We start from the raw sequence: 25,732 nt of genomic DNA, 5'->3' as shown, positions 1-25,732 counted from the left end.
CAAAAATAATTCACCCAAAATTAAATTCCCTCATAACTTATTCACCCTTCATTTGTTACAAACCTGTTTGAGTTTGTTTCTTCTGCTGAGTGCAAAAGATGATATTCTGAAAACTTGGGATACTGATAACAATCGACTTCCGTAGTAGGAGAAACAAATACTACAGAAGTCAAAGGTTACCGTTTTCTAACATATTTCAAAATATCTTCCTTTATCTTCAACAGTAGAAAGAAACTCATAAAGGTTTGGCACCACTTGAGGGAGAGTAAATAGTGAGTAAATTGTCATTGCTTCTTGAAAATGACACCCATGATTGTGTTTAAACGTAAAGTGTGGGGTTTTAATTATTTGTGTCATCTGAACATTGCAGTTCTTTTATGTAAAAGTTTTAAGACGTGTTACAGTAATTTCACTAAGGGTGCTTTCACATCTGTAGTTCGCTTCATTTGGTCCGGCCCGAAGGCAATATATGATACATTGTAGCATTTTCTCCCGTCTTTGGGTCGTTTTCCCACCACACTGCTGGCTTTGGTCCGAACCAGTTGAAACGAACCAAAATGCAGTCATCTGACAAAATCCACATCTCTCATTGGCCAGATGTTGTTGAATTTATTTCCTAAACTGCTTATTGATTGGTTAGAATTCATGTGCGGGAAAATGCCAATGAACTCCCCCAGGTAAACAAAACCGACAGACACAAAATGTCCTTTTTACTCTGGAGGGACGTTTGCGCTGACTGATTGTATGCCTGCTTTAGACAAACTATACATTTCGAGAATGAAGCGCGGCTGCGGCTGGAAAACAGTGTTTTAATGCATCGCTCGTCACTTCAGGAGGCGTAAATTAATTTAGCTAAACTTCGACTTGGTCATTTTGCGGAAATAACACCAACGATCCATCAGGTAATGTTTTCCCCTCTCTCTCTGTTGGTAAAGCGATGTCAACAAATATTTTTACTCCATATCCCATAATGCACAGCGCATCGGCCTACGGCAGCTGCATTAGTCCAAAAGGCACAGTACTTTTTGCGGTTGGACCTGTTTTAGTACAGATCATATTCTCACCACAAACAAACCATTCCAGGGTTCGTTTGAAAGCGTACTGAGACCACCTCTTCAAGCAGGTCTGGGTATGCTTATTTGGTCCGCTTTTGGTGCGCACTCGAGTATGATTGCTGCATTCTCACCTGCCCAAACGAACCGCACCAAAAGGGAAAACAAACTCTAGTGCGATTCAATCGAACTAAATAAGGCAGGTGTGAAAGCACCCTAAGTTTAGTTTAAATTATTGAATATTTGCCCTAGTTTACTAGGGCATGGGGGCTTGGTTTTGTTGAACTTGTTGGATGGAAACAGTGCTTTATTCACAAGTTATTGTTTCATGAACGTTACAATCACAAAAACGTAGCTATTGTTATTTGTGTTTTTAAAGAGTGTTGGTTTGTTCCTTAGGCTCTTGGTTGCATTCTGTACCTGCTGTGCTTTAAGCAGCACCCGTTTGAAGAGGGAGCCAAACTGCAGATCGTGAACGGCAAATACAGCATTCCTCAAAATGACACCAAGTACACAGTCTTTCACCAGCTTATACGTAAGTCTTCTGCTTAAACTCAACTACATTCACTTCCAAAATCTGCTACGTTTCAGTGAAGCACAGTTGTGTGTAGAGCTGATTATTTTTTTTATATGTATCAGTATTCTCAATTTAATTAATTCTAAGTACAGTTTTTAACAGCAGATGACGCTCTAGGCTAAATTTTAATAGCAGATTGCTCTCTAGGCTAGTTTTTAACGTTGGATGGTGCTCTAGGCTAGTTTTTAACAGCAGATGTTACTCTAGGCTAATTTTTAAGAGCGGGTGGCGATCTAGGCTAGATTTTAACAGTGTATGGTGTGCTAGGCTAGATTTTAACAGCAGATTACAATATAGGCTAAATTTTAATAGCAGATTGCTCTCTAGGCTAGTTTTTATCGTCAGAGGATGCTCTAGGCTAGTTTTTAATAGCGGATTGTGCTCTAGGCTGGTTTTTAACAGCAGATGACGCTCTAGGCTAGTTTTCAACAGCGGATGGTGCTCTAGGCTAGTTTTTTACAGCAGATGATGCTCTAGGCTTTTTTTTAACAGCGGATGGTGCTCGAGGCTAGTTTTTAATGTCAGAGGATGCTCTAGGCTAGATTTTTACAGCAGATGACGCTCTAGGCTAGTTTTTAACAGCAGATGACGCTCTAGGCTAGATTGTAATAGCAGATTGCTCTCTAGGCTAGTTTTTAATGTCAGAGGGTGCTCTAGGCTAGTTTTAACAGCAGATGACGCTCTAGGCTAGATTTTAATTGTAGATTGCTCTCCAGGCTAGTTTTTACGTCGGATGGTGCGCTAGGGTAGTTTTTGACAGCAGATGGCGCTTTAGACTAGTTTTTAACAACAGATGTCCCTCTATGCTAGATTTTAACAGCGGGTGCAGCTCTAGGCTAGATTTTAACAGCAGACATTGCTCTAGGCTAGTTTTTAGCAGCAGGTAATGCTCTAGACTAGTATTTAAGAGCAGACAGTACTCTAGACTATATTGTAGTCAAAATGTAAATGGTACTCTAGGTTAATTTTTAACAGCCGATGGTGCTCTATGCTAGTTTTTAACAGCAGATTGCAATCTAGGCTGGTTTTTCACAGCAGATGGTGCTCTAGGTTAGTTTAAAACAGTGTATGATGACGTTCTGGGCAACTTTTTAAAAGCGAATGTCACTTTAGGCTAGTTTTTAACAGCAGATGATGATGTTCTACACTAGTGTTTAACAGCAATGATACATCATAGAAAAACCCAATAAAGTGCAGTCATATTTTATACTGTCAATCTGTTGCTGAATACTGCTGTGTGAAAAAGACTTGTTTGTTAAAGGATCAATGTTGAAAATCAACCCTGAGGAGCGGCTGTCTATCAACGAGCTTGTTAACCAACTACAGGAAATTGCTGCAGCGCGAAATGTCAACCCCAAATCACCCATTACTGAGGTACGACCCGTCTAACAAAAATGTGTAGAGATTAATTAATTGATCAATTGATGCTGTAATTGGATATACTTAAGTATTTAAAATTATTATCCATAGGTCGTTTTAAAGTTATTATATATATATATATATATATATATATATATATATATATATAAAAGGTGGGCATAGATTAATTTTTTTAATCTAGATTAATCTCGAAGTTAATCCATAATTACTCTAGATTAAAATGGCTCATTTGATTTCTGCCGAAGGCATTAGGCATGTGTGTGCAACCCAACTAGTAAGTCTTTGAGAACGGGTTTCTCAAGCCAGGTGGGGCATTAGACCAGGGGCTCATCTCCTGTTTCCAAAATGCATCACAATCTGCTTGAGAAACTGTTCCACTATGATAATTGCTGATGAAAATAAATGATGTTCAATAAGATGTACTTGTGTTTACTAACTGCTTATTCAGTTAAACATGAATGTTGAACTGTAGCCTACATAAGCTGGAAACAGCGATTTTTTTTTTTTTTTTTTTTTTTTTTTTTTTTTTTTTTTTTTTTTGATCACCTTAATCCGACTAAAGTCATAACTGAACTAAACAGAAATGGAATTAAGATGTAGAGTATGCAGATATTATTGACATTATTGAAGTAAATAACGCAATCAAACTATTAACGTCATGTAGGACTTTTCCTCATATTTTCCAACAAGATCCAAAGTCTACTGTGCACCGCACACACACACATTGTGAAATGCAGAAGTTTTTTTTCTTTCCATTTGGCGTGCATTTTTAAATTCCATAACACTCTCACTAGTCCTTACGCCTTGTTTGCATATAATACCCCAGTTTGTCAAGGCAGCATGAAAGAAATGTTGTGCATGAGTTAAAGTGAAACTGCGAACTGCAGTTAAAGTCAGGCATCCTGCCGATTTGATTTTGATAGGCACTTTTTTGGCAGACAGCTCACTGGTCAGGTTTACATCCGCGCTAAAATATTAAAGTGTAAGTCATCATAGCTTGGGTAGAATAGAACCAGCTCCCAACCCAACATAGAGAATAGATTAGCAACAAGATTTTTTGTTTATCGCACGATAAGAGTCTAGCGTTAACGCAGCACATTAACGCTGATAACGGCCCACCACTAATATGTATATATATATACATACTGCTCAAAAAAATAAAGGGAACACTCAGAGTTACATTGTATTGTTTAAGTATTCCTGTAATTTTTAAATCGCAATATCTGTCCAAATATAAATAACCAAAATAAAATCACAATTAGATATTTTCCCCAAATTGCACAGCTCTACAGATATTGCGATTTCGATTAGATTTGCGATTTAATTTTATAGTCAAACTTTAGCTCGATATTCTGAATCGTAGCTTCTTACTGCTAAAATGCAGTTAGTTAAAAAAGGAACTGAAAAAGGTATTAACTCTAACTTTTATTCAAATTATAAATGTTCAGAAATGAATCGCTTGTTTTTCAAACAATCAAACAGTAGTGATTTATTAAGGAGTAGTTATCTCCTGGTGCCATCGTGACGTTTTTTCATACTGTGTAACCAATGGCTGCAAACAGCTCTGCATTGTACTTTGCTGTTGCTCGCTACTAGATTGAGTGTCACTGGCAATAGTTTCAGTTTGCTTTATAGCAAGACGCTCCTCATAAAGTGCTGTGGTGCTTTTTTAGGTGCTGGTTGTTGTATTTCCTCATGCTGTGGCAACAATTCTGCAACCGCTCTTACAAATTATCTGTTTTTGTTCGGTGTCTGTGCCAATGAAGCCAAAATATTCCTATATTACCATCGTGCTGTTTTTCTTTGATATGAATTTGTCTGTTAATGCTTCTGAAGAAGCAGACGCCATCATCCCACTTGTCCACGCATTCCTGTTTGTTCGTTTTATAGACTGATTTCATGTGGCTGCCATTTTCAAAAGCGAAATCGAGGCTGCGGTGGTAAGAAACCCGGAAGTATCATTGGGAGTTAAATAAGAATGTTGTGTAACTGGCTATATAGCTTATCAGCGAAGAGAAAGTGACACAATTTTATAATTTCTCCACCTTCCGAGTGACCCGGAGGTCCGTTCTGAATGAATGGTGAATATAATAAGGGATATCAGAGCTCATTTTCAGCTCATTTCCCAAGTTAAGGGAAATGGCACTTGTTAGCTAATGTTTTCTTTCCCAAACACACGTTTTAGATGCTATTTATCAAACTCGAGTTAATAAACTGATTCTTTCATTATATAAGACTTGTCACGATACTGAATTAAAAGAATAAAACATAAATATCCTGCAATCATTAAGGCACTGTTGATGGCTTTCTTAAAACAGCGCTGATTTGCCATTGTGGTCACGTGTTCAACAGAAATTATTGTGATTGGCTGAGAAGCTCATCAGTTCACCGCTGTTTCCCGAGCACAAACACAACACAGACAGAGGAGCGATCTGCTTGATGACTCGACTGATCTTGACGGCTGCTTCGCGCTTCAGTCTCCGTGTATCGGTGTTTGCACTGAGTGAAGAGCGGTAAGCTGAGTGCAAACCAAACGCAGATACATGGAGACTGAAGCCATAATCAAATTTGAAACTTAAGGCGGCACGATAAAACGTATTATGATCACGATAACGATATTTGTGGCCCATGATCAATAATTAAATATCGTTGCGATTTTACAGTATAGAGACCAAGCCGTTATTTTAATGGGTGGACTTTCTGGATTGTACTGCATCACAAGCATGATGTGACTGCGTCTATTGCAAGTGTTTTTTCGAGGAGTGTAATGTTGATCAGGTAGCTTTTGCTCCTCTTTAGTCCAAACATCCCAAGGTAACACAAAAAACCCCATTAACCACCTTAAAAACCATCACGAAGTCTCATCACTAAACTGTTTTATTAGTTAACCAAATATTCGCGGAGATTTATTTATTTTTTTTCCTGACATGTTTGCCAGTCATGTAGACAGAAGACACTTATATATATATAATATATATATGAGCAATATCACACTCAAAGCAGTGCGATATGGCTGTAAATCGGCACTGGTGGGAGGCGTGCGTTGCCTTAGTGCCCTCACCAGTGCCGATATACAGCCATATCGCACTGCTACGAGTGTGATATTGCGTTTGTACAACAGTTTGACGGCATAATTGTGTATATAAAAACAAAATCAAACATGGAGAGTCTCAAAAACCCTTTTGTATGAGGAACTACTTTCTTCCAGATTCAAATCATAAGCTGACAGTTAAACAGCCGAGCAAGCATCTTTTAAACTTTAGATCTGTAGTGTCTGCTTTTTGCTGGTTGTATGTGGGCGGAGTAATACACAAAGGGTAAAGAGGCTGTAGGAGTTCCGATATTGCAGAATATCGCACGGCTATCAGCCAATCAGATTTGAGAACAAGACAGAACTGTTTTATAAATATATACACACACACACACACACACAAAGGAATAATCGTCATTATTAATAGTGATTAACATTTTGAGCAAAATAATCGTGATTATCAATTTTTCTGTCATCGTGCAGCCCTATCGAACCTGAATTTTGAATAATTTCATAGCCCCATGTTGATGATCAGCCTCCAAATTTAAAGACTTTCAGTCCAAAATTCCGTATCGTTGCATTCCTAAAAACCACAATATTCAGCCGCATTCGATTCATCTCATTTCAACCCTGCTGAAAAATCCAGCTTAAACCAACCTAGGCTGGTTGGCTGGTTTTAGCTGGTCAACCAGGCTGGTTTTAGAGGGGTTTTGGCCATTTCCAGGCTGGTTTCCAGCCATTTCCAGCCTGGTCTTAGCTGGTCAGGCTGGAAAATGACCAGCTAAATCCAGCTAAAACCAGCTTGACCAGCCTGGTTTAAGCTGGACATAGCTGGTTTTGGCTGGGCTCTCAGCTTGGCTAGGCTGGTCAAGCTGGTTTTAGCTGGTCATCTCCCAGCCTGACCAGCTAAGACCAGGCTGGAAATGGCTGGAAACCAGCCTGGAAATGGCCAAAACCCCTCTAAAACCAGCCTGGTTGACCAGCTAAAACCAGCCAACCAGCCTAGGCTGGTTTAAGCTGGATTTTTCAGCAGGGAACCAATCTCTTATTCAAAGCTGGTGTTTGATCAGTCCGATTGCTTCACTTTCTTGAATGAGGCTCTTTCTGCAGCTTCATTTCTAACAGAGCCCTCATTCTTCCGCATTCAGACTCACACACACTCCCGCAGAGACGAGCGGAGCCCCACATACTGATCGCAACTCTCTGAAGGGCCATTTAGAGACACCAACACACTCTTCCTTCGCCGATCTGCCTTTTTTTTCGTCCCTCCATGACCTCCTGAACACAAAGCAGCGTCTCATCCCTCCGTTTCTCTCTGATCTCACTCTGCGTAACAGACTAGTAAACAAGAGGGAGGACCACCGATTTTGCACTCTGAATTAATAATCAGGCGTTTTCATAAATCCAGTTCAGAGCAAGTTGTGTTTGCATGGGGGTGGCGTTCGATGCGTCTGATCTGGGTTAAAAAGGGGTTTTTCCCTCTCTGGATTAAAGTGATTAGCAGCAGCCTTTGGAGTTGTCTTGATGTTTTGTGATGTTTTTCGTTGACTAGCGTTCAGACGCACGTGTAGGAGTCTGCTTTCCTCCTGATGCGTGTTTGTGTGCGTGTGTGCATTGGACTGTTGACCCGATGAGTCTGTTAAGTTCGTACTACTGTCTGAGGTCTGTGTATGATGGATATGAATCCCTACAGCTCCTGGAGCAGAACGGAGGATTCGGGAACAACAGCGCGCAGCTTCCCTCACAGATCAACAACATACACAACTCTGGTGAGTAACACATTTTTGATTTTCTTTTCTTTGTTGATTGTACAGTCGAAGTTAGAATTGTTAGTCCTCTTGTTAATTTTTAGGGTCTTCTATATTTTTTTCCCCAAGTTCTGTTTAACGGAGAGATTTTTGTTTTTAACACATTTGTAAACATAATAGTTTTAATAACTCCTTTCTAATAGCTGATTTATTTTATCTTTGCCATGATGACAGTAAATAATATTAGACTAGATATTTAAGATGCTAGTATTTGGCTTAAAGTGACATTTATGGGCTTAATTAGGTTAGTTGGTTTCTATAAATAATTCTATTCTACTTATAATAATTCTGATGTTGAATTATTATGTTTGAGATTGCAATCTGTCATTGACAACATTATTAGACAATTTTATTCACTGGTAAAATCAGACATTTGTCATTATTAGATTATATTCAACAATAAATAGGCTGGAGTAGTTATACTGACACTGTAAAAATTAATTTTATGCACAACTGTGTGTTCGCTATGAAAGAAAAAACAACTCAAATGCTTGTCTCTATCATAACTCTAACATGCGATATGATCATTTAAATTAAGTGCAAAATTTCGGTTTCATTTTAATTGCTAAGTGCTGTTCATACTTCGCGCGAGGCTCCCAAACGATCACTCTGTACCACAAACTGAATATTATTCACAACTTTATTTCCTGTTACAGCATTTGCAGGTTCTGTTCACTATAGTAGACGCGCGCACGTCTATCATTAAGTAGGGCGCGCTCCCTCCCTCTCTGTGATAACAGCTTACGGTCAGCAGCTCACATCACGTGTGATTTCCCGGCCGCGAAAACATCATTTTATGAAGACAAAAATGACATTTTAGGTGAATTATATCTTATAAATACAGTGTGCGACTCGTTCAACATCATTTGGAGATGTCAATGTCACTGAGCAACGTGTGTGAAACAATGAAAAGTCTTGTGCTGCCGCCTTTGCTTTCTCCTGAACTTGAAAATATGATTGACAGAATCATAGAAATGCTGGATTAAGATCGTCTAGGGCAGGGGTCACCAATCCTGGTCCTGGTGGGCCGGTGTCCTTGCAGGATTTAGCTCCAACTTGTCTCAACACACCTGCCTGGATGTTTTATGTATACCTAGTAAGACCTTGATTGGCTTGTTCAGGTGTGTTTGATTAGGGTTGGAGCTAAAATCTGCAGGACACCGGTCCTCCAGGAACAAGTTTTAGTGATGACAGGTGGTCGAATCTAGATAGCAATCTTTTTCCGGTTAATTGTACAGCTCATATATATATATATATATATATATATATATATATATATATATATATATATATATATATATATATATATATATATATATATATATATATATATATATATAGGGCTGCACGATATTGGTGAAAAATCTGACATTGCAATATTTTATTTGTCTGCAATTATATATTGCAATATAATGCATCTATACAATTTCACTAAATGATTGAATAGTACTACTTGAAAAAATGTGTAGTCACCCTTTATTATAAGACTCACTTCCTGCTGTTGGCCAACCTTTAACTATGACTTTTGATTCAATAAACTCCTAATTTGTTCCTTAATATTAAATACTAAGGTAGCTTAGGTTTTGAGTTTTGCAAATGTTAAAATTATGCTGCAAAGTTTGTGATGTATAAATAATTCAATACTGTTATTCTTTATTAAACTTCCATTTGGTAAAATGTCTTGTGCATGACTACTTAAATCTCTCTCAGGCCTTAAAAACAGGCAAATGATGCAATTTCACTTCGTTATGGTTAAACTCTGCAATAATTCCAGAAATCTCATGTCGTGAACTGTGACTTGCTCAAATGTAATCCCAACTCAACATTGCATATCAGTTTTTTTTAATACAGTCTGTGAGCTTTATCCAGGAATTGAAAATGTAGATAGACAATGGTGTTCCAGTCAGCGTGATGTTTCAGGAGTGTACAGTACCACGATGCTGTCATTGTACTGCACACAAACAGATAATTCCTGCTATTCACCCCCTGCCCCCATATTTACAACACGAGCTGCTTTCTCTGTGCGTGCTGTAAGAGGATTGACCCTCTGCTCACCATCTGCTGCCTTTACTCTGATTTACTCTAAGTGAACACATTCAGAAAATGATAATACTACTCTCACGTAACAGTGCATACTTTTTGGGGGATTGGTTTATTAATTTAGTAACACATTACAGTAAAGTAGGTCCTGTTTGTTAACATTATAACTAACAATGAGCTACATTTTGACCACTTTTAACCTTTTCATGTTAGTTCACCAATCATTAGCCAGTGTTAAACAGACAACTTTTGAGTGAGATTAACATTCTTATTAAGAATTATTTATTACTATTATTCAGTGTAAATTACTGCAGCAGACACATTATCATTTGTCTTCTGTTACAGTATTAAAATGCTAATTTTCTACATTTTTTTTGTTAGCATTTTCTGTTTCTCTTTCACAGTTCACTTGTAATTTTAGGCAAGGTGGGTTTCATTATAATCCTGTTTATTTTTAAAAGCTGCTTTTGTACTTCCTTTTAAACCTTAAAGTTGAAATTAAATGGAAGTTAAGGTAGTCCTTTTTTTTTTTGCTATCGTACAAATACTTGGAAATGTTCCTGAAATGGGGAGGGGGGTAGCTTAGCACATAGTTTTGTTTTTTGGGAACCAATTGGACTGTAGAAAGATTGGCATTTCTAACAAAATAAAGGAAGATTGACAAGTGGATGAATTCAGAGCAGAAAGTAGACACACTCACTGAAAGCTCCGCCCCAAAGGCCTAACATGTGACCAGAGGTTAAAAAAAGTGGTTTTGAGGGGAAAGTTTGATTAAATTTTATGAGAGCAAATGAAATTAAGTAGGGAAATTACTTTATGATAGGAATACATTGGGAATAAGGGAATTTTCACAGATGTTTTTTTCTTTTGGAGAAAGTCTTCTTTGTTTTATTTCGGCTAGAATAAAAGCAGTTTTACATTTTTTTTTTTTTTACTATTTTAAGGACAAAATTATTAGCCCATTTGAGCTATATTTGTTTTTGATAGTTAACAGAGCAAACCATTGTTATACAATAACTTGCCTAATTACCCTAACCTGCCTAGTTAACCTAATTAGCCTAGTTAAGTCTTTAAATGTCACTTTAAGCTGTATAGAAGTGTCTTCAAAAATATCTAGTCAAATTTTATTTACTGTCATCATGGCAGAGATAAAATCAATCAGTTATTAGAAATGAGTTATTAACACTATTATGTTTAGAAATGTCTTGAATAAAATCTTCATATACATGTATCTTGGTATATATGTTCATGGAATCTTGTTTCATGGAATTTTAAAAGGTCTGTTCAGATATTAAAAGCCTATTAAAATTATATAAAAATATTTTTATATATTACAAGTTTTTTTATATACTGCTTTTTTGTTTTTTGTCACGTTATTTCATGTTTTTTTTTGTCTTTTTTATTTTATTTTATTTATTTAATTTTTTGCATGTCAACTGGACATCAAATATATTAAAACAATATATTCGAAAATGCAGTGTACAATATACAGCAGCATAGGTTGTTTTGCATTGCTTTCAGCTTTTAGCGCTGCTCTTACGTGAAAATAAGGTAATAAAAATTCAGCTTTTTAGTCTGTGAAATTTATGGAAAAAAGTTATCTTCAGCACACTATACACAAACCTCAGAGAGACAAATGCATTGAGACATGTCTTGTGTGCACACGTCACATTAATTCATAACAACCATTGTCCTGTTAAAGCCTTTCTGACAAGCTGTTTTGACCTGCGGTTGTTTGTGTGTGATTGAATCTCCAGGTGTGTATGACACAGACCCGACCATGGGTGGAGGATTCCTGGATATCCTGAAAGGAGGAACTGAACGATTCCTTACCAACATTAAAGACACTTCCTCTAAAGTCATCCAGTCGGTGGCCAGGTGAGCGATGCAGTAAAAATGCCCACATCAGCCTGTGCTCACTCTCTGCTCCAGTGCGTTTCAGCTTGCCTTGGTTTCATTATGATGCATCACTTTCCACTGAGCCATTGACAGATTCAGCAGAATAGAGGAAGAGGTTGTAGTAGTGTCGAGAGTACTAGTAATCTGCCGGTGGCTAATCTGATATCACTTAATCTAGCGTGCAAACAATACCACCCGCTGGTGTCTTAGGCCCCGTTTACACTGTCAGGTCTTGATGCCCAATTCCGATTTGTTTCCTATATCTGATTTACTTGTCTGTCTGTTTACATGTTGTTTTAATTGTGACCCATATCCAATTCATGCGTTTACTCTTGCCATACAATTTACGATGCATGCATAAATGCGGGTTCTAGCATCTGTGCCACAACAGCCACGATGGAAGATATTGTCTTGTTTTTAGCTCTGCCAAATATGCGAAGTGTAGTATAAGCATCGAATAGTTTAGTCCAGACTTACCCCCACGCAGTTTATGTAATGGTATGGCCCTGGTGGGATTTAAAAGATTTAGCCTTTGCCTGTGTGCGCACTGTTGTTGGAGAGAATAAAGTTGTTCTGTGTGAAGCCGCAGTTTGTGTATTAATAGCGACAAAAGGCAAAAGTTACAACACGAAGTTTGGCCAACTTTAAAATGATTTTGAGGTGGAGATGGGAAAGGGCCATCATCGCAGCTTGCGCGTATGGTTTAAATGCTTCATGATGTCCTCCACCATTCAGAGGAATGTGTGGGTACGAGAGAGATCTCAGGTCTGGTGGGAGCAAATTGTGGCGACTGACCACTTTCCTCCTCTGTGTTTCCTCTGATGTTGTTTACCGCGTCGGAATCTCCACACACGCTCTTCTTTCTGTCATTAAACCGCGGAGAAGCACCACATTGTCGCAAGTTTAATGATGTACAGAATGGAATACCTCAATAAATCCAATCTGCCTGTTTACATGACAGTGGCATTGTCACATATCCTATCTATATCTGATTTATTTCCACATATGAAGGAGGCCTGAAACTGTGTCTGATCTGTGAATATTTGAATGCATGCGTTTTTTTTTTCGTGTTTACACAGTCATAGAACAGATCCCATCTGTGTCACATATGAGCAAAAAATCGGAGTTGGGTCACATTTAACTGGCAGTGTAAATGGGGAGCGTGTTTTGCAGCGTCTGTACTCTGTTCTTAGTTTTTTTTTTTTTTTAGAAGCTATTGGATTTTTACGGTTGTGAAAACACTGTTCATATGTAATGCCAAATAATTTTGTTGACATTCTTTTATGAAGTTCTTTTTTTTTGCAACTTTGTTTATTTTGAACATTCACTTGAGTACAATCATACGGCATTTCAAGGTACATTGGTATCTCAGTATGTGAACTTAGGTGGTATAAAAATTATGTGCATTATTGTCAGGTGTATTTACTACACAGTAGTACTCAAATTTTGTAAATTATCAAGTGAAAAACAGCATAAAGAGAAGAAAAATAAAATAAATAAATAAATAAATAAAAAAATAAAAATAAAAAATATATAAATAGATAAATAAATAAATAATAATAATAATAGGAAAAAGATAAAATAAAAATACAATAATCAAAAATAAATGAAAATTAAAACACTATTTACATCCAATGTTAGAACACGTCATAATATATTTCCTTCAAGAGTATTCTCAAGTGGCCATCTTCATTATACATATGGGGACACACTATAATATGAATAAGTGTAGTCATTCTTTTATGAAGTTCTACCATATTTTTTACATGTTAGAGAATCCATTGATACTGAAGTGGAAAAAAAAAAAAAAAACTTTATTAACATAGATATTGCAACCCCAAATCAGAAAAAGTTGCAACAGTATGGAAAACACGATTAAAAAAGAAAGTAGTGATTTTACAAATTTACTTTGATTTGTACTTCGTTGCAGAAAATATGAACACAGAATATTTTGCTTTGTCTGGTCAGTTTCATTTCATTTGTAAATAAGCATCCTTTCCTGTCATTCAGACCTGCAACACATTCCAAATAAAGTTTGTACAGGAGCATTAAAGGGCGAAGAATCAGGTAAATTGATTAAATAATGAATCGATTTGAAACGGGTGATGTCAACGGGGGATTTTAATTATGATTTGGTACAAAATACAAGCATTCAAGAAAGGTCTAGTCCTTGATGGGCCGAGGATCACCAGTTTCCCAACAAATATGTGAGAAAATTATTCAAATGTTTGAAAGCTATGCTCCTTAAGATAGGAAAACATTTGGATATTTCACGTTCAGCAGTGCATATCATAATCTAGAGATTCAAGGAATCTGGAGGAATTTCAGTGCATGAAGGACAAGGGCACAAGCCTAAGCTTTAACGACCGTGATCTCCCATCCCTCAGGCGGCACTGCACCAAGAATCATCATTAATCTATAAGCAATATCACCACATAAGCTTAGGACTACTTTGGCAAACCTTTGTCAAGTACCACAACACATAGTTACATCCACAAATGCCAGTAAAAACTGTACTGTGCCAGAAGAAGGCCATATGTTAACAGTGTTTAGAAGCGCCGTCGACTTCTCTGGGCTTGGAGGCATCTGTGATGGACCATCACACAGTGGAAACGTGTACTGTGGTCAGATGAGTCAGTATTTTAGGGATTTTTTTGGGGGGAGAAATGGACGCTGTGTGCTCCGGACCAAAGAAGAAAAGAATCATCCAGACTATTACCAGCAACAAGTCCAAAAGCCGAGGTCTGTCATGATATGGGGTTCTGTCAGTGACCTTGGCAAAGGTAACTTGCACTTCTGTGATGGCACCACTAATGCTGAAAAGCACCTAGAGATTTTGGAGCACAACATGCTGCCTTCTTTTCCAGGGACACCCTTGTATATTTCAACAAGACAATGCAAAACCACATTCTGTACACATTACAAAGTCCTGGCTGTGGAGCAAGAGGATACAGGTATTTGACTGGCCTGGCTGCAGTCCCGACCCATCTCCAATGGACAATGTGTGGCACATTTTGAAGCACAAAATGCGATAACAAAGACCCCTATACTGTTGCCCACCTTAAGACTTGTTTGCAGGAAGAATGGAACAAAATTACAGCTAACTTTTAAAAAAATGTGTTGCAAAAAAACAAAATTGCAATACGTGTTTGTTTTTGGGAAAAAAGACACATTTGTTGTATTGTCTGTTATGAAATACAAGTCAAAGTAAATTTAGAAATCACTTATTTTTTATTTGTGTTTTCCATACTGTCCCAACAATTTTGTAATTCGGGGTTGTATTTAAAAAACAAAACAGCGCTATTGTGCACCGCACCTACGCATTTCGGCAAGAATTGCCTTCATCAGGATGACATCTTAATTTAAAATTTGGATTTAAAGTCTAAAATTGTAATTATTTTAGAAATTTATTTCTTAATTTCTATTATATTATTATATATTATTTACATATTTTTTATTTGCAGTACAACCTTGGACGAATAACAGTTATCCAGAGTTTGTTTGGTTTGTTATATAACCAGTTTATTTACCTTATTTTTCATTAATTTAAAAGTTTTGATTTAATTATCATTGCAATTAATAAATATTACTTATTAATAGGGATGTAACGGTATCAGAATTTCACGGTACGGTAATACCTCGGTATGAATGTCACGGTACGGTATTTATTGAATCATTTACAGGAAAAAAAAACTTTTGAAAATACTCCAAAAAAGTGCCAAAAGTGTCAATGACATACAAATTAGCCATCTATCTGTTAGCTTTGAAACAGGAACTTCAATTTTAATAACAAAAAATTATTAAACCATGTAAAAAAATTAAGTTTCAATTTAGTATTGTTGAAAACTCATCACATTTAACATTTAATCACTCACTTAGATAGAGATGGGTTTAAAGGAAAATTATCATATAACTATAATCTGGTAAAAGCTGGGATCTCTGGGTATTTACAATGTCCCCTGCAACAGAAAAAACCCTCTCATTTGGGACTGAGGTTTCTGGGACAAGAGAGATATGACTTGGTCCATGTTGACAGCAGTGGGTAACGTTGTGCATTGTCTTTCCCCCACTTGAGAAGACAAACCATGAGTGAGATAGAGGTCTCTTTGCGGTACAAGTCAATGTCTGCATCAATCTGAACAGTGTGCTGTGTTTCTGCAGTCCCCATGACTGTTATTAGTCGTATTCCCCAATTTGCAGGCACGTGCACACATAGGGCTCAACCTGTGCAGTGCACATGCCCTTTTTAGTCTTGGATAGAAAATGCCCTTCCAAAACGATCAAAAGTGCCCCCGCGACGCGACACAACCTCCGTCCAGTCCAGCCCTTCAGTAGGCGCGCGACAACACCTCTCGAGTATGCGCGCTCAACCCCCCCTCGGCGCTTTACAATACGCGCGCCACAACACAGCTGATCAGAACAACACCCGCGGCGACAACACCCGCTTTAGGTTCGATCATTTCCATCTTTTTTTCATCTCCGCTACTAGCAGCACACTCCATTTCCGCATTACTGGATCTGTAGCGACAACAGACCGCAAAGGATTATGGCCACGCCGGGGCTGATGGGAAATTAAGTTTCAGCTAGCTCCCGTTCGCTTCATTCGCCTGAGCAAATTTTCTCAGAAGACCTATAGTTTTACCGAGTCATGCGACTTCGGTAATATCGAAAAAATTTAATATTGCGGTATGACGGTATTTACAAAACCGTTACATCCCTACTTATTAATGATTGAAACTAAACAACTTTTTATTATTAATTAAACATTTTTTAAAGTAAATAAAACGCAGTGATATAAAACATTGATGATGATAATGATAATAATAATAATAATAATAATAATTATAGGGCGAAGCAGTGGCGCAGTAGGTAGTGCTGTCACCTCACAGCAAGAAGGTCGCTGGTTCGAGCCTTGGCTCAGTTAGTGTTTCTGTGTGGAGTTTGCATGTTCTCCCTGCGGTTCCGTGGGCAAAGACATGCGGTACAGGTGAATTGGGTAGGCTAAATTGTTCGTAGTGTATGAGTGTGTGTGTGAATGTGGGTGTGTGGATGTTTCCCAGTGATGGGTTGCAGCTGGAAGGGCATCCGCTGTGTAAAAACTTGCTAGATAAGTTTGGCGGTTCATTCCGCTGTGGTTACCCTGGATTAATAAAGGGACTAAGGCGACAAGAAAATGACTGAATGAATGAATGAATGAATGAATGAATGAATGAATAATAATAACAATAATAATAATAATAATAGTTATTATTATTATTATTATTGTTGTTGTTGTTGTGGCGAGGCAGTGGCGCAGTAGGTAGTGCTGTCGCCTCGCAGCAAGAAGGTCGCTGGTTCGAACCTCAGCTCAGTTGGCGTTTCTGTGTGGAGTTTGCATGTTCTCCCTGCCTTCGCGTGGGTTTCCTCCGGGTGCTCTGGTTTCCCCCACAGTCCAAAGACATGAGGTACAGGTGAATTGGGTAGGCTAAATTGTCCGTAGTGTATGAGTGTGTGTGTGATTGTGTGTGTGTGGATGTTTCCCAGAGATGGGTTGCGGCTGGAAGGGCATGCGCTGCGTAAAAAGTTGCTGGACAAGTTGCCGGTTCATTCCGCTGTGGCGACCCCGGATTAATAAAGGGACTAAGCCGACAAGAAAATGAATCAATGAATGAATTGTTGTTGTTGTTATTATTGTTATTAATAAGTATTAATTAGTGCAGTGTTTTTTTGGTTTGTTTTACACACTGTTTACTTACCTTCTTTTTTTGCTAATTTAATAGTAGTTTTGATTTAATTATTTTTGCAATTATAAAGTATTATTACTTATGATTAAAACCAAACAACTATAAAATAATTGAAATAAAATAAAATGCTTATTATAATCAAACATTTGAGGCAAATAAAGCAACCCAAAATTTGATAATGATAATAATAATATTAATAGTAAAACCACATTAATAATAATAATAATATGAATGATTAATAATCATATTAATTATATTTTTTTTATTTGTGTTTTCCATAGTCTCAACATTTTCTAATATGAGGTTGTATTTGTAAAAAACAGCACTATTGTGCACCGCACCTACGCGTTTCAGCAAGACTTGCCATGATCAGGGTGACGATCTTAATTTAAAATTTAGATTTAAAATCTAAAATTGTAGTTATTTTAGCACTTTTTTTATTTTTATATTATTAGATATTATTTACAGTTCTTTTTTTACATTTTTTTATATTTATATAATAACACTCAAGTACAAAATGAGCGTGTAACCCATAATATACATTTACTTGAATTTTGTATATCTTTGTTTATGTGTAGTGCAACTTTAGATGAATAACACTTCCGTAGAATAACACATGCATCACACAGCAAAATGAAGGACGTTTATAAAAATAAATGAGTTCAATCGTGAGCCCATGTAGATTTGATCAGGCTCCTCATCGTCAGAAGATAAATGTGATCTGTCTAATTGCAGCGACTGAACGTTAACAAACTCAATCAGGGTTTTGTTTATAACACACACTTATCTTCCACATCATAAATCCCCCTCCTCCATAATCCGTTTGCATTTATTAATCAAGTTTAATAAATATCCCTCGCTCACATCTCCTCAAGTCTGTTTATTTTCTCCTCAGTTGGCCCATTTTTGGTTTTGTTCATTGTCTTGTTTTGTTCCCAAATTATGTCTCTTGGTCCCAAAATCACCAACCCTTGAAGCTCCAGGTAACTATAGGACAGAGCCTGTTTGTGTGCTTATTTGTGTGTGTGTGGGCTACACCTTCATCCCATGGCTTTTATTTTTATTTGTCGTTTGTTCGTAACCACAGTCTGTTCTGTCCACCAGCACAGCTTCACCCTGATCTGTAGACTTCATTTAAAGACTGCTTTGCTTACTAAATCCATATGTGTGAATGCTGCTGTTTGAAATGACTTTAAAGGAACAGTTCACTATATTCAGATCTATATCACACTGTATTAGTCTGTATATAATATATTATGTCTGTATGTAGTATACAAGTCTTCAAAAGGTTGCATATAAATGCAGAACCATTCAAAAGTAGAGGGTTGGTAAAAATTTCTGAAACAGTTTTTAAAAGATAATGACTCGTAGATACACCAGGGTTGTAGTTATTAAATAAAAATGTAGTTAAATTAATATTTTTAAACATTTGTTTTTATTTTTCTTTCGTTATTTTTTTTTAAATAACATATACGTTTGTGATGAATAGATGCATTTTCATTATTATTACGCCAGCCTGATGTGTCACATGATTATTCATTGGTTTCAGTTTTATAACTATTAGTCTTAATTTAATTTATATTCATCTGTTTGTTTTTAATTATTATTTTATAAATAATATAATTAATATTTTTACAACAACAAAATAATAATAATAATAATAATTATTATTATTATTTCTATTATTAATCCAGTGTTTGTTTATAAATTGTTCACTGTTGTTATACAGTTTATTTATCTTCCTTTTTAATTAATTTAAAAGTTGATTTGATTTTTATTGCTGTTATTAAATATTATTACTTAAATAAATAATATAACATAAAAACGTTTATTATTAATCAAAAATTTGTTAAGGTATCAAACACAGAATGATATAAAACAACTCAAAATGTGATAATAGTAATGATAATAATAATAATAAGACTACGAAAATAATAACAACAGTAATCATACCGATAATAATTTTGTTTTGGGGGGTTAATAGTTTTATTCAGTCTGTTAATTAAATAGTTGGAATAGATTTAATTATTGCTAATATTAAATGTTATTTCTTATAGTTAAAACTAAACAACTATGAAATAAATATTATAAAATACAAATGTTTATTATTGATCAAACATAATGATAATAATACAGGCCAATAATAATAATAACAATATTAATAATAATATTAATAGGCGACGCAGTGCGTGTGTGTTTCCTAGAGATGGGTTGTGGCAGGTTGGCGGTTCATTCCGCTCTGGCGACCCCGTATTAATAAAGGGACTAAGCCGACAAGATAATGAATGAATGAATAATATTAATAATAATATTTAAATAAAACACAAAATTATATAAAACAACCCAAAAATATATAATATAATTATTTTATTAATTATTATTAATTAATCCAGTGTTTGTTTAGTTTGTTTTATACACAGTTTATTTACCTTATTTTTTATTTAAATAGTTGATTTAACGATTTTTGCTATTATTAAATATTATTATTCAATAATAATTAAAACAAAACGATTAATAAATAATATACAATAAAATAATTATTTATTATTAATCAAACATTAAGGTAAATAAAACAATGATATAAAACAATCCAAAATAAATGATGATGATGATAATTATAATAATAATAATAATACGGATAATTATTATTAATAATAACAACAGTAACATTATTATTTTGGGTTTGTTTTCATACTATTGAGTTTTTATTTACCTTAAAAAATATACAATAATTAAACATTTTTCAATCTGTTATTTTAATACTTTAGATTTATTTATTACAGTTAATCAATATTTTCGATAAACCCTGATTTATTTGAAATGGAAATATTTTGTGACATGATTTGATCGATTTAATGCAGGGGTCACCAATCCTGGTCCTGGAGTGCCGGTGTCCCTGTAGAGTTTAGTTCCAACTTGCCTTAACGCACCTGCCTGGATGTTTTAAGTAAGAGCTTGATTAGCTGGTTCAGGTGTGTTTGATTAGGGTTGGAGGTAAAATCTGCAGGACACCGGCCCTCCAGGAACAAGTTTGGTGACCACTGATTTAATGCATCTTTGCTAAAGTAAGCTATTATTGTCTTTCAAAATATAATAAACAAACAGCTAAATCATACAACTCCAAACTTCTGAATGAGACTGTACTGTATGTAACAGACATTCTGAGTGAACTATCCCTTTAAGTGCAGCCTTTGCCTTTTTAGACTCAGATTTGTGTCAAGAGTAGTATCGTTTTTTAACTCGTTGACAGTTTAGCCTGTAATCTAAATGTTTGTTTAATACTTGCTTGTACTTGTTGGGTTCTCAGATCTAACGGTTTGTGTTATCTTGTCTCAGTTATGCTAAAGGAGACCTGGACCTGTCCTACATCACCTCCAGACTAGCAGGTACATTTGTTTACTTACAATAGATTTCTCTAAAGGACAGTTCACCCAAAATGTTTAATTAAGCTTTCATTTACCAACTCTTTACTTGTTTCAAACATTTATGAGTGTCTTAACACACTAAAAAGTACTTTGAAAAATGTTGGAAACCTCTAACCATTGACTTGTTTTTTCTGCTATGGAAGTCAATGGTCGCAGGCTTCCAACACTTTTCAAAATGTCTTCTTCGGTGTTTAACATGAGAAAGGAGCTCATTAACATTTAAAAATCTTTGAGGGAGAGTAAAACTGAGTAAATGTTTATTTTTTGGGTGAACTATCCCTTTAACAGAAACCCTAAAGATGTTAAAGGCCGCATGAACCGGAAGCTGCAACTGTTTTTGTTTGTTTCATATGGTAATGCAGTTCAAGAGAGCAACATTATCATATTGAGAAGCTTACTGGTTTCTTGAGTCAAATGAGCCCACCCCTATTATACCCCTATTAAAATAGCTGTCTATGAAATCAGTTTATAGTGGTGTTAAAATGGTGTTAGGGTGTGGCTTGAGAGCTTTATTACCATATTGAGACTCTGATTGGTTGCCTGAGTCAAATCAAACCACCCCTATGTCTGTATCACACTACTATGTAATGTTATTGATGTGTGATATTTATAATAGGAGTCAATGGAATCAATGTGTTTTAATGGGGCCACCCTGTCCCCATTAAAGTCAATGGGACCAGTTTTGGGATGTCCTAGCACCCCAGGGGTACAGCTTATAACCCCTTGTGATGTTTGTTTTCACTCAAGCTGCAAACCCCTAGAGATGGGTTGAATCCCAAATTTGGGCTCAATGTTAAGTCTGTGGGATTTTTGGAGGGTTCTTTTAACTTGGGGATGGGCCGCCCCATTAAAATACATTGATTGAATTGACTTCTAATATAAAAGTCACACATTAATAACATTACTTAGGAGTGACTAACATACATGAGGATGGTCTCATATGACTCAGGCAACCAATCAGGATCTAAATATCATAATAAAGCTCTCTAGCCACACCCCCCTAAAAATTTTAACACCCCTAGTAACTGATTTCATAGACGTTTATAATAGGCCCATTATAATAGGCCCGTATCCATATTTTGCTTTGCAGTGTCATATAGACTTGGGGGTGGGCTTATTCTGAGAAACTCAATATTAAATGAGAAAACAGTGGGTGTGGCTTGTTTTTTTTTTCTACTGCGAGCTGATTTGATGTAGTAACGTTGGCATTTCATTCAGAACAATTGGAAAAAGGATTTCGGTTTGTTGTCAAGGCTGTCAGTTGTGGGGGCGTGGCTAATTATATTAGCCTCGCCCAATACCTCATACAGATGTAATCTGAGAACTTTAGACTTGTGTCCTTGGAAGTTTAGATTTGCCAAGTTCAGACTTGAAAGAACGAATTACCATGTACTCAAGAACACAAGTCGGGTACTACTTCAAATAGAACGGCAGTGTACTTTATAACCACTTATCTCACCATGGATTCATCGGTTTCACTGTATAGGAGCCATATTACTTTTCATTTAATTATAATGTTTATTTGTATACCGATTAGTTTGGGTTTCACAGTGATGTATTATGTTTTGGTCATGTGGGCATACCTGGCACCCGCTAGAGCAAATAAAGCGCGTGCACGCTCACACAGGTTTTAGGAGGAGAGAATGAGAGTGGGGTAGCCATATTTTTGTTGACCGGCACACGCAACAACCCTATCACTACAACGCAATAATCAGCCTTTATCGCCATACGCAACAGGTATTCATTCCACAGATTGCTGTTTGTTAGTCATGTTTCAAGTTTATATAAAGATGCATCTTGAGCTCAGCGTGTCACAAATTCAAAGGACCTTCACCCTAGCGAGGAATCAGAAAGTCGCAATACACTGTACATAAAAAATAAAATGATTTAATTACATAAAGCACGGCCTTATAATTCATATTATACTAATATCTAAAATTTTGATTTAAGAAAATGTAAACACATCACTATAAATGTAAAGTGAAATGGGTTATTATACACTCGTGTCTTTGATTATCAGATCTAATAAACTACAATGGACATTATACAAGACGTAAACAACAGGAAATAAAGATAACGTTATCTATAAGACACAAACATCGTACATCACGGTAACAAAATTAAAGGTAGTTTTAAAAGGTAACTAAATAATACACCTGATAACAAATAATAGATTTATAAGACTAAAAACTGTCTGTTAGATATGCACAAAATGTATTAAATATCATGTTTTAACTACAATGCACAAATGCAAACCAGCAGTACATCCGTGATGGACTGGCTGATGTAAAACTGCTCTCATGGGAGGTGATGACGAAGCTCCCGCCGACAGGTTGGGGGTCAGAGTCCGCATAAGCTGAGGCACATTGCCGAAGATGCGCTATCTTTATAAATAAACTGCCGATTTGAGTTTAAAATCACTACATTCTCGCCTGAAAAACTTAAAACTTTGTAACACAACAAAGGAGTATTTTTAAATCCATGCAGGTTTTCTCTTCCGCCATTAGCCTGGTTATGCTGCAATCCATTCTGGGATACCTGTGCTTTGTAAGTTCACACAAGTCACCTCTCGATGCGTCCTTGGCAAGTACACATGCTGGAATTTTATCTGTACTTGGCAAGATGCGAACTTTGAATTGAAACAGTACTTCAGCGACGATTAATGACGTTTCATGAGGACACAAGAGCACAAGTACAGACAAGAACGCATATTGACAAACAGCCTATATTTTTATCTTAATGACATGCACAGAATAATTGTTCACCACAAAGCTAACAATGTGAGCTAGCAAAGTCAATATGGTTAGTTTTTATTTCATGTCTTTAAAAATGTGTCTTTGTGTGTGTTTTTGTAGTCATGTCTTTCCCAGCTGAAGGTGTTGAATCTGCTATTAAGAATAACATTGAGGATGTGCGTCTGTTCCTGGACTCTCGACACGCGGGTCATTACGCCGTTTATAACCTGTCCAAACGCTCCTACAGACCAGCCAGGTTTCACAACAGGGTGAGAGTCAAGAGTTTATTTTTAAAATAACATTCATTTTCCTTCGGCTTAGTCTCTATTTCAGAGGTTGCCACAGCAGAATGAACCACCAACTATTGTAGCATATGTTTTACCTTTGAGCTGCAACCCAGTACTGGGAAACACCCATACGCTCATAAATTCACACACATACACTTCGGCCAATTTAGTTAATCCAATTCATCTGTACCGCATGTCTTTGGACTGTGGGGGAAACCGGAGCACCTATGCCAGCACAGGGAGAACATGCAAAGTCCACAAATAACTTTCCAGGCTGGTTTCCAACTAGCCCAGCTGGGACTCGAACCAGCAACCTTCTCACTGTGAGGTGACAGTGCTAACCACTGAGCCACTGTGCTGCCCTTTAGTTTTTTTTTTCTCTAATGCAAATTAACAGATTACTGGTATCGAATTGAATCTATTGCATACTTGCTGGTAAAGCGTCTGCTAAATGACTAAATGTAAACGTAAATGCAGTCTCTTTAATGTTAGATGAAAATAAAGTAAAATGTTGCCTTTGCAAAGATTATCAAATTATTATTTATTTTTTGAGACTGTTAACTTAAACTACACCTATAACATTTTTATTAATTGAAACAATTTTGAAATAAAACAATAATAAAAGTTCTAAGCAACTTCTAAGTTCCATTTTCTTTTAATTTGAAATGTTGCCTTTACAGCTAACAAATAGATTTATTAGAATTAATATTTATTAGAATTAATAACCAGGAGTCACACTGGTGTAACTGCACTGTGTAACTGTAGTGAAATATTACAAGAAATGAGTGAGAAAATCATACTGTCCCTGTTGGCCAGAACATGTTTTCATTTTATCTAGTGTTTTGAACATTTCTGATGTGCTAAACTGCTAATGTTTAGACGTAGCGAAATGATCATTAATCTCATAGCATACATGCCTGCATGTGCTTGTGCATAGTTTTGTGTGTTAGCAAGCACGAATTTAAATGTTAATGCATTAGTAAATGTTGAACTGGGATTAATAAATGCTGTATAAGTATTGTTCATAATTAGTTCATGTTTGTAAATACATAACTAATGAAACCTTATTGTAAAGTGTGACCAAAAGTCTTTGTAGACTATATATACAAGTGTATATAGTATACAAGTATATAATTAATGTGTGTGTGCAGGTATCCGAGTGCGGTTGGCAGCCAAGGCGAGCTCCTACACTGAAGAACTTGTACAGTATATGTAAAAACATGCATCAGTGGCTCAAACAGGACCAGAGGAACATCTGCATCGTACACTGTCTGGTGAGCATCAGCAATGGGTGTAATTAGTTAAAGTATTTGTTTGGTTTACTTGAATTTCTTATTGCCTGAAAAGTTTTTTTTTATAATCTTTTTTTATTGTTTTTAGTATAAGAAATAATAAATAACATAAACAACAAAAATCAACATAAAAAATACAAATAAAAAATAAAGGGGGGGTTACAAAGGCCATTTCAAAATACACAAATAGTCGGATACAACATAATACAACATCATCCAGAAAGCATAAGGAAATAAATAGAATTAAATATGAAACAAAAATAATTTACAAAGAAATGCGTAGGCTCCACAATTCGACTTACTCCAGACCAATCTCACTTATAAAGAGTTACAAGTCAGCATTACTGATATAAAACTTAATTGGGCTCCAGATTTTTAAAAATGTGTTTAGTTTGTTTGTCATCCCATATCGTATTTCCTCCATGGGCAACACGTAACTTAAGCTCCTAACCCAAATTTCGAAGACAGGCACATAATCTGACT

The 25,732-nt window shown here is 36.1% G+C and overlaps 1 protein-coding gene across 4 annotated transcripts in view; it reads left to right on the top strand.

Moving 5' to 3' along the window:
• The window catches only part of gak (cyclin G associated kinase), an 87,536-nt gene that overhangs the window by 25,383 nt on the left and 36,421 nt on the right, over positions 1-25,732 (top strand). For 2 of the 4 annotated variants that reach the window (XM_087253099.1, XM_087253098.1), the window contains exons 8-14: positions 1,452-1,587; positions 2,891-3,003; positions 7,734-7,809; positions 11,646-11,766; positions 20,847-20,896; positions 23,791-23,939; positions 25,109-25,231. In XM_087253099.1, the coding sequence (XP_087109225.1) occupies positions 1,452-1,587; positions 2,891-3,003; positions 7,734-7,809; positions 11,646-11,766; positions 20,847-20,896; positions 23,791-23,939; positions 25,109-25,231 (768 nt within the window). Of the gene's footprint in view, positions 1-1,451; positions 1,588-2,890; positions 3,004-7,733; positions 7,810-11,645; positions 11,767-20,846; positions 22,199-23,720; positions 23,940-25,108; positions 25,232-25,732 lie in introns of those variants that run through there. The other 2 variants (XM_087253101.1, XM_087253100.1) reach the window with 1 other exon arrangement.

The sequence above is a fragment of the Danio rerio genome, chromosome 5, assembly GCF_052040795.2.
Source record: "Danio rerio strain M-AB ecotype USA chromosome 5, GRCz13ab, whole genome shotgun sequence".
In the NCBI taxonomy this organism is placed as follows: domain Eukaryota; kingdom Metazoa; phylum Chordata; class Actinopteri; order Cypriniformes; family Danionidae; genus Danio; species Danio rerio.
This window is presented reverse-complemented; position numbering and strand designations above follow the sequence as displayed.